At 42.3% G+C, this 15,759-nt stretch overlaps 3 protein-coding genes across 3 annotated transcripts; 1 reads left to right on the top strand and 2 right to left on the bottom strand.

Annotated features, from left to right (window-relative positions):
- Positions 1-72: 72 nt before the first annotated feature.
- Positions 73-5,532, bottom strand: LOC128758695 (SPRY domain-containing SOCS box protein 3-like). Its single transcript, XM_053864920.1, has 7 exons — positions 4,404-5,532; positions 3,167-3,293; positions 2,674-2,845; positions 1,507-1,694; positions 1,333-1,435; positions 1,133-1,258; positions 73-929 (listed from the first exon to the last, which is right to left on the bottom strand). Exons 1-7 carry the CDS (start codon positions 4,442-4,444, stop codon positions 409-411), a joined length of 1,278 nt encoding a protein of 425 aa, XP_053720895.1. The 5' UTR covers positions 4,445-5,532; the 3' UTR covers positions 73-408.
- Positions 5,344-7,919, top strand: nubp2 (nucleotide binding protein 2 (MinD homolog, E. coli)). Its single transcript, XM_053864922.1, has 7 exons — positions 5,344-5,425; positions 5,804-5,919; positions 6,037-6,235; positions 6,965-7,119; positions 7,194-7,304; positions 7,371-7,440; positions 7,596-7,919. The coding sequence occupies exons 1-7, from the start codon at positions 5,410-5,412 to the stop codon at positions 7,730-7,732; spliced, it is 804 nt and encodes a 267-aa protein (XP_053720897.1). The 5' UTR covers positions 5,344-5,409; the 3' UTR covers positions 7,733-7,919.
- Positions 7,920-9,074: 1,155 nt separating this feature from the next.
- atp6v0cb (ATPase H+ transporting V0 subunit cb) lies at positions 9,075-15,324 on the bottom strand. Its single transcript, XM_053864923.1, has 3 exons — positions 15,082-15,324; positions 11,727-11,910; positions 9,075-10,067 (listed from the first exon to the last, which is right to left on the bottom strand). Exons 1-3 carry the CDS (start codon positions 15,152-15,154, stop codon positions 9,860-9,862), a joined length of 465 nt encoding a protein of 154 aa, XP_053720898.1. The 5' UTR covers positions 15,155-15,324; the 3' UTR covers positions 9,075-9,859.
- Positions 15,325-15,759: the final 435 nt, after the last annotated feature.

The following is a 15,759-nucleotide window of genomic DNA, read 5'->3' as shown; positions in this document are numbered from 1 at the left end:
TAAAGTTTATTTTTGAAGAAAAAAATCTAAAAGTGATAGTCAAAGGAAACAATGCTGAAGGACTTTTCATTTTTTATTTATAAATATAAAATAAAAAACAGTTTTGCAAAAATATTACAATTAAATGTAACAAAAAAACTGAAGTTAGCTGGATACCTTTAGTTTTAACATGTCATATGCTACTTTTTTTATTTTTTTCTTTACATATTGTGGCAAACTTTCCTTTATTTTTTTTGGCCACACATTATGTTTTTCTTCTTCCTGGCATGACCCAAAAATGTCTGCTTCCTCTGTACGCCCATCTTATCTGTCCTGGTAAATCGTGGACAGAGTGATCGCAGCTCAATTGCGAAGCTTAGTGGCAATGGTCCAGGAGTGTGAGTTGTAAAAGACTTCACTGTGATGAAGTCAAGCCCAGCGGCCTCTTTTGCACTGATGGTCATCGGATTCAGAAGACCAGCCGTCGTAGTCGGTGCTGGGTGGAGTGGGGGGGCAGTGGATGGCGCATGGAAATAACTGGGGCAATTCACAGGTGCATTCGTAAGGAACAGACTCAGGGATGGGACTGGCACAGGGACTTGGAGAGGAGCAGGCACTTAGAGTGGATTCGGGGCTGGGAGGCCAGCCAAGGTCCTCGCTCTGGTCGTCAGCAATATAGTATACCGGCTGCTCCTGCGGTTCAGAAGCACTGCTCAGAGAGAAGAACCAGCCCAGTTGGAAGTGAAGGCGAGTATGTAGGCCAGGGGGCAGGTCTAGTGTTTTCAGCACGTCTGGAGAGTGTGGCAACATTTGGCGGAGCTTAACGCAACACAGGTACTGGAGAGAAGTGGGTGTGTAGCAGGAACGGATCACCTTCATGCTGCTCTTGGCTGCTGTGGAGCAAATCATTGGGAAGAACTTCTTGTTCTGCTGCTGGATTACTGCAATGCCTGAAACACAAAAGGTTTATTTTTCTCTGTGATTGTTTCAATGGCTTCACAGTTGAACATGACGCAAGCAAGTCATAGTAGACAACTTGGTATTTGCAGAACTAGTAAGATACGATTTTGAAACCCACAGTTTCTTCTTAACCTTAAGGGCTCAGGGAAAGTGTCAACAAAGAGAGTGACACAGTCACTTGGTTGCAAGTTACCTAAGTAGTACTGGTTCTTGTAGAATGTCAGGGTCCCGTGCCACGTGTCAAAGTGCAGTCCAATGACAGAGCCCTGACCAAACCGTGAGGTCAACTTTACTTTGTCCCCTTTGTGTTGAAGATAGCCTTGAAGAAGACACACGTTAAAATGAAACAGGAAGTTAGAAATAGGAGTGATCTAGATACAACTCTGAACAAACCTGTGTAAGACAGGCCCCAGCTATCCTCATCCAGGCCCAGCAGGCTGCCGAAGCTGTACTTGAGCTTCTCCAGGTTCACATCTGACGTCCCGATCCCAATCATCTGAAGGTACAGCAGTGATTACTGGTAGCTGAGACTGCATCTCTGGTTCGGTTGAAGTGAATACAACCCACCATGTCAGTTCCATAGACCGGCGAGGTCATCTTGACTTCCCAAAAGTGTTGGCCCTCCGCAAGCTCCTTGGTGCCACGGATGGCTGCCGTGCCGCAGCTGTAGTCGGAATGAAAACTGACCTTCTGGTCGCCACAGCTGAGGAAGACTCCAGAGGACTTGTTGCCCTCATCCCACACCCAGTCTAAACCTGAACACCCAAAAATATAGATCAGTTTTCCTGATTTGAGCCAACAAAGTCACCCAACTTATTCTACGTCCTCAGAGCGGCAACCACACTGGCTAGCAAGGTCACAATAGTAGCCATAGTTTTAAAACATCTTAATGACAATAGTGATGCTATGATGCCCAGTGGCCCAGTCATCAATATGAACATGTTACGGCTGATTTTTTAAAACACGTTTCTGCTCTTGTTATATTGCATTTGTTCATTATTCTCATTGATGGAAGAAGTCATTTATTCATTCCACCAAGTCAGTGAAGATGCAAGGGGGGGTTTGGTCTGTGCTAAGTGTTTTTATACAGAAGAACGTAAAGGAGGCGTGTATTTCAAAGAAACATTCAGACGCTGTTGGGCTAACTTGGAAGTGATTCATTCATCTGACGTTCTTTATTATTAGTTTGGATCTACAGGTGTAAAAATAAGCACCTCATCCATTTCTACCACTTCTCCTAAGCACAACCAGGAAATCTGGGCACAATAGAACACAACAACCGAGACACTGAAAATTCCAAATTTTCTCATTCATTCTTTGACTTAACACTACTGAGACTTGCTGTCCAGAGGAGCTGTTTGCACTCAGAATAGTTATAAAACAAATTATATAGAGAAATACATGTTAATAATAATAATAATAATAAAAAGATAAATCGCAGTGTGGGCAGAAAGGCTATGTAGAGATGTAGCCGGGAGCCTTTTAAATTTGGTGAAGAGCTTTTTTTTTGTTTTTGTTCCTCATCATTCCAACTGCTGCACCAAAGTACACTGAATAAGAGCGTAATTCCCGATTTGAAAGTTATTCACTGAAATGATTCTGGGATGACGACTTTTTTTAACAATGATTTCAAGCTTGACCATCACTAAAGCAAAATACAATCTCCAAAGAAACTTTTTTCTCATTTTTACAAACGGAGAGTAGAAGAGTGACTTGAGGAAAGGTTTCTCTCACCATTATCGTCCTCTCGGTATTGGCTAACAACCTGGAGAGGTGTAATCGGGTCTTCAAGTCGCTCACACTTGGAAAAGGCCTCCTCAGTTGCAGGCACAGTGCCGGGCAATGAAACCAAATCAGGAAGCCACCCGGAATGCAGCAAGTCGTTTTCAGACCCGTTTTCTTCGCTCTGGTTGACAAAAAAAAACAGTGGCATCAATTCAACACAGCTGAGGTCACAGGTCAAAGGAAAATGATCCTCAGGCGGAGGACTTGACAAGTCCACGGACGATACATAGTTACCATTCCTGAGTGTGGTCACGTGAGCATGAGTAATTCAAGACCCAAGTCCAAAAATACTGGACTAGTTTCCTTCAAAAAGCGGCCCGTGACTTACTTAAGTGGCAACTACTGCAGCTGGGTTCACCAGCATCATTTACATGTGCCTCCTCTTTGGTACCGCACTTTGCTCATGCAGAATTCATACACGCGACATCCCATCTCATCTCACCTGCACTGGGACCTGGCTGTCCCACTCGTCTGTGTCTGGTGTCTGGATGGTTTCTGCCTCCTGCAGCGTCTCTGCCCACGCCAAATAGGGAGCGCGACCACTCCTGCCTCTCCTCATCGTGACAGCTCTGTGAACAGACAACTCGTGACCTGCTTGGCTTTGATGCAGGAGGCCATGTGCTCGCTTATCATATCACATCCGGCAGGTAGCACAGTAAGCATCACTTGGGGCAGGATTTCTGTTTATTGATGAACATTGCCACCACATATCAGGGCATGTACATCATTTTAGTGACAGGTTTGTCAATGTTAAATTTAACATTTGCAAGCGTCACCTTTAGATGAATGTGAATCATCTGCCCTTGCATACCTGCCTACACTTGCCCCACGTATGACAGATCTGAATACTTCTGCGAGCAGAGACGTCACTGCAGTAAAATGATCCTTGTTATAAGACAGCTTCATATGTTATTATCTGGCTATACAGGACAACCAGTCCATCCACTTGGTCTCATTCATAAACCACACAGCAAGAGTTGTTTTTCAGGACATTGTCTTCGCGCATTAAGAAAAAAAAACACATGATCCGAAACAATTTCTTGAACTTGCGAAAGTAGGTTATGGCCTCTGAACAGCCGCCACTTCAGTGAATAGAAAGCTCTGCTCTGGAGCGTGTAACTATTTGCCCTTTTACCCGGAGCATATTGTAACTTGGAATACATTGTATTGGAAATCCATCTGACTTCAAAACAAGCAACAAAACAAGCAAGCTGCCTAGTTTGTTTTTCCATGCTGACAGAACATGTTGAGCTCCAAGAACACAAAGTACAGTCATGACCCTCTTGTTGGTAGCATGTCTCACTTAATGGAACTGGTGAAGACGGCAGCTGGTGGCTTCTTTACAAGCAGGTGCAGTAGATGATTGCCAATAATTACGATTAGTTAGTCTAGTCTTAGTGTCTTTTTAAGTGGGCCTTACCCTAATTACTGCATCATCTGGGCACTTCTGTCAAGGCTACACTTCTGTCACTCAGTGCAGATTGGTAGTAGTGGTAGTACATCTACAATTTCTACAGAACAACAGATACGTTTTTTTTTATGCAAGATGCAGAATGCAGAACATTTCACTACATTTCTACAGTAAAATATCTACTTTTGTTAAACATTATTTCCTCTTGTGTTAGTTTGAATAGCATGACAGTGTAAAATCTAAGAGAAGAGAAACTTGTTGCACTCACCTTTCTGGAGTATCATAAAGGTTTGCCTGACAGTAGCTCATTGGAGCGACACAGTGCCCGTATATATGTGACGGCGTGACAGGTGCTCTGTGCACTCTGTCCCACTTCTGCTCAGTCAGACTGTAAACACCACTTGGACATGCCTTTAACTGAGCTTATTGGATCAGGCCTCTGCAGGAGGAGGGCTTTATGTTAATGTACTCTGCTACCTGTAACGGAGTATGGCAAACCTGTGGAGTAGTAACCTTAACTGGGTGGCAGTAAACAGGGTTTTTAACCATATTTTTTATGCTCATATTTCAGTATGTCAATTCAACACACTCTCTCTATCACCTGGTCTTTCTTTTTTCAAACCTATAATATGTAGTCAATGAGATTAGTTATGTGTTTGATCTTTACAACACATGTGTCAGTTTGTGTCTGTTTGATTTTGTATTACACTGAATATAGCAGGACAACGTGGAATGAATGGAGCATTTAACCTCTTAGGTCCCACGTCCACATACTGCATGTGAAAACACTTTTGTCTCTCACTGCCATGGCACTTTGTTTTTTTAAACTCCTGATCAACCAGCCACGCTCAGGGACAATGCCCGCACCATCTTGACTGCGATACAACAATATTTCAGCGAGGAAATAGATGGCTATCATAGGGCTGTCGGATGACAGCATTGGTCATAATAGGCCATTCTTGCTTACAAAATAACTTTCCTCACAATACGAAGTTCAACTATTACTCATAAACAATTTATATCGCATCACATCGCAAAAAGCAAAACTCAATAAAAGCTGGTGTTAAACGACGAAACTTTGCATGTCAAATGTTTTACAAAGAAGAGATTACCATGAACGCACCACAGCTGGTCGTTCACCTTATTGGTTACTTCGGAAATAGGGCGGTAGGTAGAGGTCGTTTGCTTATTTGTGATTGGCCAGTGACCGTAGCCACATCCCGGAAGCACATGACCGATAGCTGCGTGCCTAGATGTAGCTTCAAGAAACAAGTATGGAGCAAAACAGTGGTATGTGGGAATTAATTTTGTTATTATTAAGCTATATTATTAGATTAAAAGACGCTTGTATACATCGACGAATGCGGATGAAAGTGACCAAAAGAGGAGAATTTGCGAACTCGACTTGCAACTTGAAGTGTTACAACTGTCATCTGAACCCTAGAGATGTAGATTTAGTCATAGTTATAACTAGAAAGAGTTTGGTTTTCACCTGATCGTCTGTGGTCCGTCTCACTACTGCTTCTCGGACAACTTGTGAAACTGAGATCATTAAACACGAGCGACTAAGTGACATCACATATAGTTTTATTGCAAGTCACTTCTCTCTGAAGACTCAAAAAGAGCGATTGGTTTTGTTTAAGATACGTTTCTTTGATGTCTTTGCAGAAGGGAGTCTTGCCAACGTCCGACATGTCGTGTTGGTTCTGTCAGGAAAAGGAGGAGTGGGCAAGAGCACCATCACCACAGAGCTGGCCCTGGCCCTGAAGCATGCTGGGAAGAAGGTGACGACATCCGAGCCGAGAAACACACCGTCATTTTAGTTCATGTCTATTGACGGTTCACTTGTCCAGCAGGTTGGAAACAAATCTTCACTCCTATTCCATTGTTCTGTCCTCCAGGTTGGGATCCTGGACGTTGACCTGTGTGGTCCCAGTATCCCCCGGATGCTGAACATGGGGCAGCCTGATGTGCACCAGTGTGACTCCGGTTGGGTCCCAGTGTACACAGACGTGGAGAAAAGCCTCGCTCTCATGTCCATTGGCTTCCTATTAGAGGACCCGGACGACGCAGTGGTGTGGAGAGGGCCGAAGAAATCAGGTGGTGTGAGCAGGATTGATGAGATCTTCCAGGATCTCAGACTTTGGAAAAATATTTTTCGCGTTCCCCACCAATAACTAGAGATCCAATGTTCAGTATGTCAGCATCATAACCTGAGAGGATCATAGTGTCAGACTGTTTTAAGAGTGAGCAGGGAGAGGGGTGAAGTGTTTGTGTATTTCATTCAACGATACATCAACTGTCACGTTGCCTTATTACTGCCGCAGTACAATTGAATCAGTTGTGCGGAGTCTGCTGCCTGTCTCCACTAGGTGGCGAACGGGAGCCCTTCTGCCACACAGAAGGGCTCGTAAATCTTCTCCCTGATGCTCTCATGCAGCCCTCTAGTGGTGTACGACTGTATAACAGCAACGGGCACAGGAAAATGTTGATTTTTTTTTTTCGTTAAATAACTCCCATAGAAATATGTTAATGAGAGGGACTTATACAGGGTTTGGACAAAATAATGGAAACACCCTAAAGCAAAAAAAAAGCTTTAAGGTGTTTCCGTTATTTTGTCCAACTCCTGTAAATTATAGTTGTTCTGTCTGACTCCTTAATTCAATACTACAGTAGTATCTCTTAAGAGGTGATACAGAACAAATACCCCCCGATGGAGCAGTGGGTGAGACACAGTTTAGATGAAGCGAGTGTATCAAAGGGGCCTGTGTTTTGCTGCTGTATCTTACATATGCAGTGGTGCTGATGTGTGTTTCAACCACGGTGCAGCTATGATCAGCCAGTTTGTGTCGGACGTGGCCTGGGGGGAGCTGGACGTGCTGCTGGTGGACACTCCTCCTGGAACATCCGACGAGCATTTGGCTGTGGTGGAGAACCTCAAGAAACAGAAAGTGGACGGAGCTGTCCTAGTCACCACGCCTCAGGTTATATACGCCTTGCTCCAGAACGTGTGGTTGCATATGAGTCAGTTGTTGGAACTGCACGTCTGCGACCTCAGGGCGTGTCCACAGGGGACGTGAGGAGAGAGATCACCTTCTGCAAGAAGACAGGAGTCCGGATCCTCGGGATCATAGAGAACATGAGTGGCTTCGTGTGCCCGCATTGCTCAGTAAGTCGTCCATTGAAAGTGAAAGAAGCCATCTTGGTTTAAATACCAACTTGTTTTTCATTTTAGGAGTGCAGTAACATTTTCTCCAAGGGCGGCGGTGAAGAGCTGGCCAAATTCACCGGATGTCCTTTCCTCGGTGAGCACTTTCAAGTCATCTGCAGTGTCAGTAGTTAAGTCAGTTGGACATCGGAGGTGCTGTCATTTGGCATCGGCATATTGAAATATGAGTGTATTTCTGCCATCTCTGACTGAATTAAAAAATGGACTGAACTGCTATCTGCTCCATTTCAGGTGCTGTGCCCTTGGATCCTCTCCTCACCAGCAGCATAGAAGAAGGCAAAGATTTTATTCAAGCATTCCCCGACAGCGCCACCTACAGCTCCATCAGCAGTATTACCCAGACTCTTCTGGAGAAGTTGACGACATGACAGTATCACATCCAGCTGAATGAATTTGTCTCGAATCCCTCATGTTTTACACTATTTAACAATGAGGTGTGTTCTTCATTTCTCAGTCCAAAATACCACAATGACTCTCTGTTGTAAGTCTTAAGGGGAGGCTTTTTTTGGTGTGAAAATAGCTGATAAGAACTGTATTAAAACCACTGTTGTGTCATGTCAGTCTTCCACACGTGTTTGTGTGTGTTCATTTACAATGTCCATCTAGTGTGAGGGACCCTTTCTGGGGTTATTTAGGCATCGGGTCAACACCTCTTCATTGAAGGATACACTTCATAATCATCAGTGGCACTGTGGAAGAACTACAGCCCAGCAGTCTGGATTAAATCTTATAGGGCATATTTGGACTGCTGCAGGAGTCTTGAACCGATTAACATGTTTTATTAGATGCAGAAATCATGTGGCACGACCAGAAGAATGAACTTGACCCACAGTGGAGTGAGCTGGCCAACACAGCAGCCGACTGAGGAGGATGAGGAGCACCCAGGCTAGTACGTTCCTCACAGGTGCTGCTGCTCTCACTGCACTGTTAGACTGCTGGCTCCTTCATAGTACAATAACCAGGTTTACTCCTATGGTTTTCCAGTGTCTGTCATCTTTGGGCTCTGCTTCCTCACTTCTGTCAATATAGATTTAATTCTGCACTCTGTTACACGATAATCACTTAGGAAGCAGACGCTTCATCACAGAGTGTGAATGGAATGTTCCCTGTTCTAAATAAACCATTTAGATGCAATACTTACTAAACTCAGGGTTGTTGATCTTGCTTGTAAATGTGGAGCACGACCATACATTTGCACCCATAGGCGTTTCTACAGTCCAGATTACTCACACCCCTTGCTCTTTTTAAGTACCTTTAGACAATTTCACAAGACGATATCAGGACATTGAAATATCAAATATGGCGTTAGGCAAAGCCATAAAGTGCAGAAACAATTTAAGAGTCAACAATGAAAGCCAATAATCACAACACTAATCCAGCACAAGAGCTGCCTTTTAGGTCAAGACAAACACCACACCGATCTTAGTTGGTAAACCTGGAGAAATTATACAGATCACATGGCTACCTTTTCCAGACCATTGTATGCTGAAGTGTCTGAAATGACGCCAACTGACTTCAGTTTGGAGCTTGTCAACTATACACTTTCACTTCTCATGCCATCCATGATGCACAAGACGCCAGGAAATTGTTCAAGATCCAAACTCAAGTTCAGTGGCTTAGCATGTCTGGTCCTGTGAAGCCAGCTGACTGTCCACCTGTGGAGGTTGCAATGGGACATGGTGGCGCAACAGATGAGATGAACATGAGATGGAAGTTGGAAATCACACATGTGAGACCCAACACTGGGCACACACACCTTTAATGCAAACAGCAGTACTGCAGGAAAAAACACTGAAGTTTGAGAATGTTCGTGTTATGATTAGAATACAGCTACACACACTCAGGCGCGCACACACACGCACACCCACACAAAACTCCCACTCCACCAGAAACGCACTAAAGGCAAATCTTAATTATTGAACCAAGAATTACATCCAGAGGAATTCCACCACTTATCACAACAAACCCACAGTGCAATTAATCTATAGATATCTATGTCTGTATATATGCATAATATATCTTGGGTAATTTAAGACTCTGCATTTCAACAATTTTCTTATATAAATAAATGAAAAAAATAATAATCTGAAGTCCATAGACAAGATTAATGCAGACATGGTGTCGACTCCCAAATGGATTTGAGAAAAAGCTGTGTGGCCCTTTGGTCAGCTCTCCACGACCAGAGGCCCAGCTGCCACAGCTGGCCTCAAGGCCCCGAATAAGTGGACGGAGGGAGGAAGGAATCGTCATCATACAACTGTTTTGAAACACACATACACACACACACACATCAGACAAATCACTACATTTACAAGATGACTATCAATTAGGACGACTGTACACATTAAGACCATATAATGGCGCCATTTTAAAGATTTTTTTTTCCTTCTGGTCTTTGCTTTCTTTCATCTCGTGTTGCAGAATCTTCACAATAATTTCCCACGTTACACTTTTTTTTCCTCCAGCAGCAACATGATATAGACTTTGTGGTGGAGCTAACCCTTTGTAGACAAAATGAGGGCCACAATGAGACCGTAGAGCCCCAGGACTTCAGCGAAAATCAAGATGAGGATCATTCCAACAAAAAGCCTTGGCTGCTGCGCTGTGCCCCTCACGCCTGCGTCTCCCACGATGCCGATAGCAAATCCAGCTGCCAGCCCGCTCAGGCCCACACTGAGCCCGGCTCCCAGGTGGAGGAAGCTCCTGCACGCAAACAGAAGTAGTGGTCAGAACCTCACACTATATACACACATATTCTGACATGGTCTTGATCTGATTCATCACAGAAGTTCACATGTAGATTTATCTCAAGTCACTTCAGAGAATTACCCGCTGAAAATGAAGTGCTTGTGGGTGACAGACCAAGCATTTATGAAGCAGCAGTTTTGTCTAAATGTATTCTCATTTCCCGCTAAACCAACATTAAGACTCTTCACATCAACTTCCTCATCTCAGTACTGCCAGACCACAGTTAACAGTTCCAAACATGGGGTCTAATGAAAAACATGTCTGGACTTCATACACCCATTTATTTAATTTGACAGAGGAATTCATTTTGAAAGACTTTCTTGCCATCTCATAACCGTGAATATGACACTGGCCACGTTTTCATGCAGAGAACAGTTGGACTAAAGCCCAACGTCGACTGGATGTGTAAGCATTGCAGCACAGCAACAGATATGGAACCATCAACATGGCAAAGCCCACCAGCCGTGTCTGCCGCTGCTCACCTCAAACCTCCGTAAGAAATATGCAATTGCTCCATTTCTATTGCAGTTGGAGCACAAATGTGCAAATTCACGCCTGTATTGGACTTGATTCAGACCATATTGCCACTTTTTTACCCCAATACAATACTAGAACTACAGAACACAGAACTACATAGACCAGTAAAAACACAAATAAAAAAACTGGTATGAGTTCTGAATGGATTAGTAATAAAGCCAACAGTCAAGACCTCAAACCAATAGATCACATTCAATAACCTCCTTATGAGAACCAACAATCTAAAACTAAATGAGAGCGGAGGTGGCCAATGCATGTCTGCATATTGTATTGTCACGATTCTCAACTCAGCTGATATTGTGTTGGTATTCATAACAGACCTCAACCAAGACCTGAGAAGCAATGTAGCATCTACATATATACACATACCACAACTTCTCCATTTTAATTTTATAAGGTTGTCTTCATTTCTTCCTGGGGAGTTCCCTGTTTACTTAGTAGCACAGCAGAAGTTCACCCAGTCTTATCATGGTTGAGCTAAACATGCAGCCTAAATTGAGCTACCAAAAGATACAATTATAGTCATTAAAAATCTTTTGTGTAGTATGACCTACATTAAATGAAGCAGGGTTCACCCCAGCGCTTTAGCAGCATAAAGGCCCCGTACAATGGGACCCCCTAAGATGGGAATTCAACCCGAATGCTATATTGATAGACTTTTTTTTTTTAATTTTAATTTAATGAGCAAACACCTAGTTTGACAAGCTGACGTTGAACTGAATTTGCGTGTTAACAAGATTGCAACCAACACTAGGGGAACTGGCTGGTTTATTTGTGAAACAAATGTCAGCAGTCAAAAATGAGCCTCAATGATAATGGTCTGGATTTTGTCACCAACAAATTCTATTCCTGCACATTACTCAGGTAATGTATTTTAACTTTTATGAACTCAAACATATTTGAAAATAATATGAGCTTGAATCATAACAGTTGTGGATGGAAGGGGAAAGTCAAATCATAACTATACTAATTAAAATACAAATAATTTCAATTTGAATTACCTAAAACATGCACAGAAACAAAAATAGTAATACATTTGCATATATATAAAAGTTAGTAATTTTTATATGAACTTACTTGTAGAGGCTGACAGACTCTGAAATGTTGTTGGCGATCAACACCGCTACTACCAAGCCGTAGATGGCAATGATACCCGCCATGACCACAGGAATGATGGACTTCATGATGAGTTCCGGCCTCATCACAGACATGGCAGCGATACCTGTCCCACTCTTAGCAGTGCCATAGGCTGCTCCCAGGGCTTTGGGGAGGGAAACACAGAAGTGCAATTGAATAAGAAGAACGTTGAAGAAGAATACATTGCAAAAGAGTGACTGAAAAGGAAGTCAGAGCATTTCAGTTCCTCTTGAAAACCTGTGCAGTGCCATTTGGGAACTTCTCACACATCACTTCCACACAACTGCAGTCACATGACACATATCTACTTAATTTTTTTTTATTTTATTTTTTTTTAAACCAAGGGGATGCTTTTGATTGATTTTGGACTCCAATGAAGAACTAACCAGAAAAAAAAACCAAAAAAAAACATTTCAACATACTGAATAGACAGGAGGGCAATACACACGCATCTCGCCACATCTGCCACCTGCTTATCTGTCTAATGACACAAGCAAGTCTGCAGGAAGAGAGGAAAATTAAACGGGTCTAAAATTAGACACCAAATCTCAAATTACGGAGCATAAAATATAACAAGAGCTGTTCTATGCTTTAATGCCAGAGTAGTAATAAATGATTGCAATACATATGATAGTCTTACTAATATACTTTCAAATGTAAACCAGATTCAAACCAGTTTAGGAACCCAAAAGATTAAGTGAATTGTTCAAACAAAGAGTCCAAACAAACCCTTCTGTCGTCCAATAATGAATAGTTTACAGTAACATTACAAACAAAAAGGGCATTTGTTGTTTTTCTTAGAGGACTGTTGACAGAATGCTGTTAAACCTGATGGTTCGAAGTCAACATGTGAGAATGGAAGTGTGTTAGCAATCGTGCTAATACAAAATCTAACATTGTATAGGCATAAGAACATTTAGACACTTGAATATTTGCGATGCCTCCATTTAGAGCGTCATTTTTAAAAATTTTGTGACATTTCTGTATCTGAGCCACTGAGCTGATCAAGATGGCTTTGTTCAGGACGTGACTAAGATTAAGTGAAAAGCGACAAACATTCCCCACTGTTTGACAGGCAAACGAAAACACTTCGGATAGACATGACCAAAGAGTAACGCATAGTAGTGGAAGGGCATTAAAAAGCCTACTACTCTGTGCTGAATTGCAGATGGGCAACATCATCTCAAAGGATAAGCAGGTGCTGTAGCAAAGCACCCTGTTCAAACAATTTATGCATTTTGAAATCTTAAAAGAAGTGGTTATTCTGCGAGTATACATTAAGATGATGCCACGCTGATGCTGGCTAGCAGTTTGCATTGTACAGTAAAATTTCACTTGAATTACCTCTTAAATTAATAGTGCAAAAATACTCCTTGTGGCTATAGATGCCTTTCAGAATATCTTAAAAAGATAGGAAACAGTCCTATTTGATCAACTGCTTTTCCTCAGTGAGGAATGACAGGAAGAAGGACAATTGAACAATGCTTTAAAAAGTTTTTAATGATTCGATGTTATGATATGACGGATGGCTGATGCAACAGAGCAGATGATCAACCTTTGGGTATTAATCTTAATCCACCAGCTTTATGAGTGAGCCTCCCACAAGAAAATGCAGTACATAGGATGCTCTTGTGACACCACAAAAGGAAGGTTCCTGCAAACGGTTGTGTGTGTGACTGAAGTGCTTTGGTTATGCTTGATCTTTGTGCAAGATGAGGAAACACAGGAATTACCAGAGTTCCCTTTGGCACCAACCAGATATCATTTTCATTCATGAGTCATAATGGGCTGTCTGGAGCTCAGGCAACAATGTGAAGGGAATGAGTGATAGGTATGGCACAAAGATGCTGGGCAGTGGGATTATTGTTTGGCAGGACAAAGAGCTCCACACTGGCACACCTTTGAAGGGGGCTTTGTACAGTTAGTAGGAAATTACAGAACTGAAAATAAAAATAAAGAAATGAAAAGTGCAAGGAAGAGGAAAATACAACATTTAAAGAGCAAACTAAAAAATTATTATATAATATTATAATTTTGATGTTAATAAAACTACTTTATTATGTCTTTTAAATCTCAAAACTGTTTCGTTATTGATCACACATTAATTGTTCTTTCACTTAGGATATTGTATACAAAACTTAAATTAAATTTCACTTTGAGCATGTTCATGTTTCAATATTACAGCTTTGAACACCACTTAATCCTTCAGACGACATAGAATTCCTGACCTATATGTGTTAGCTTGTTAAAGGGTGAAATGCTTCATAAGACACAGTTTTACAGCCATTTTATATGATATAATCCACCATTAAGATCAGAAGCGCAGCCTACAGGACCAAGTCAGAAGCCTATCATGTGATAATCATGTGACTTTCTGTCATTCCCCAGTACAATGAGGAAGTGAACCAGCTGACCATGGATCCGCATGGTTTGGAAAGTAATAGATAAGCCAATTATACTTACAGAAACATTCTACGGTAACATGATTGAGCGCTAATTAAAATCAGATGATAGCTGGGATCAAATTCAATGTCCATCAGGTTTGACTCAAACCCATTAAATCATGTTTTTTATATAGAGAAATCCATAATATACGCACAATGCTAAGGCAACACAACACGATTTAGTCACGCTTCAACGACACCTCACTATGACACTAAGGTGTTCCCTGATGAATCTCTGAGGCCGCCATATATGCTCAACACTCTGCCTTACAAATGTGTATGAAGAAATCCTGCACAGATGAAAGGCTAGCTGTTAGCTTAAGTGCACTCCGACACGTCACTAGTGTAACCAGGTTCCGAACCGGTGACCATCCCTGATGGCGAACGCAGAGATATCGTCACCCCTGGCTCACTCAGGAGGCTGACCAGCAGAAAAAGCTAGCTATTAAATCAAACTTGACAGAATCGCCAATCAATAAGTCGCTCACACATGCTACGACTATTAACATACAAATACATAGCTTGGCTAAGCTACTCGCCAAGTTATATAACATTATATGCCTGATCTGAAATGTCAAAAGGGATTCCTAAAGTGTACATTATAGGTCAATCGTTTATCGTGATGACACCTGGTCGAAAACGCTGTCCACGTCCCAGCGCATTTAACGTCAATTGAAATATGAAACACGGCACTCTGGGTCTACGCTAACGCAGCTAAAGGTTAGCATTTAACCCGACAACTGTCAACAGACGCGAGTGTGGTTTTCAATAGAATAACGACATAGATCTCAAACAAAACAAAGACGACTACATTGGAAAAGGTCAGAGGAATTCAAGTGTGGAATATTTACCGCTGAACACCATGGCAGCAGAGGCACCCATCACTGCGAAGAATGGAGAGTACTCGGGGGCGTCGGACGACATTCTGCTTGGAGAAGTATAAAAAATAAACTAAATATACAAAATTGGCGTCAAATGTCGACCCGGAAAGCACACTTGGCTACCTAGCGCTACCTAACTAGCAGTGTAGTGGCGGAGTCACGACTCAGCTGATAAATACCCGGCGCAGCAGCACAAAATGGCGAGGCGGAAAATATCACCTGACTGGCCGTACGGATGAAACCTATCGTGACTGGATGTGGGGGAGGGAACCATAAACCAAAGTTCATACATCATATAATGCACCACACCAAACTGGAAAAACAAGCAAAGTCAAATATGTTTCGAATCAAGGGGATTCCATTTATTCTCAACGAATCCTTCCAGAATTTAGAAATGTTTTGTCTTTTGAAGGTCACCCCTATTGGGCATCGTTTTGGTGTGGTCCGCTGCAGGCTTCCCTCGGATAGGAACTCGTCCCTCTGATGCTGTATGAAATATGATGGGGTCTCAGTTCGGTGAGAAAACATGTCAACTGCAATGCTATGACTGATGTTATGATTCGAATGTCAGTATCATTTGCTTTTTTAGTAATTTGGAGATTTTGCCAAGAATGATAAAAATCTGTGGTGGCATTCAGGCCAAAAAGA

This window comes from Synchiropus splendidus, chromosome 5, assembly GCF_027744825.2.
Source record: "Synchiropus splendidus isolate RoL2022-P1 chromosome 5, RoL_Sspl_1.0, whole genome shotgun sequence".
Classification (NCBI taxonomy): domain Eukaryota; kingdom Metazoa; phylum Chordata; class Actinopteri; order Syngnathiformes; family Callionymidae; genus Synchiropus; species Synchiropus splendidus.
This window is presented reverse-complemented; position numbering and strand designations above follow the sequence as displayed.

Bases quoted from the DNA above. Each gene is read 5' to 3' on its own strand.
- LOC128758695 (XM_053864920.1), bottom strand. From the start codon at position 4,444: ATGAGCTACTGTCAGGCAAACCTTTATGATACTCCAGAAAG. The intron at 1,695-2,673 runs GTGAGAGAAACC...TTGGGTGTTCAG, and splicing joins ATACCGAGAGGACGATAATG to GTTTAGACTGGGTGTGGGAT. The intron at 1,259-1,332 runs GTTTGTTCAGAG...GTCTTCTTCAAG, and splicing joins CTGGGGCCTGTCTTACACAG to GCTATCTTCAACACAAAGGG.
- nubp2 (XM_053864922.1), top strand. The intron at 6,236-6,964 runs GTGGTGTGAGCA...ACCACGGTGCAG, and splicing joins GAGAGGGCCGAAGAAATCAG to CTATGATCAGCCAGTTTGTG. The intron at 7,441-7,595 runs GTGAGCACTTTC...GCTCCATTTCAG, and splicing joins CACCGGATGTCCTTTCCTCG to GTGCTGTGCCCTTGGATCCT.
- atp6v0cb (XM_053864923.1), bottom strand. From the start codon at position 15,154: ATGTCGTCCGACGCCCCCGAGTACTCTCCATTCTTCGCAGTGATGGGT. The intron at 11,911-15,081 runs GTAAATATTCCA...CCCTCCCCAAAG, and splicing joins TGCTGCCATGGTGTTCAGCG to CCCTGGGAGCAGCCTATGGC. The intron at 10,068-11,726 runs GTAAGTTCATAT...GTTTGCGTGCAG, and splicing joins GAGTCTGTCAGCCTCTACAA to GAGCTTCCTCCACCTGGGAG.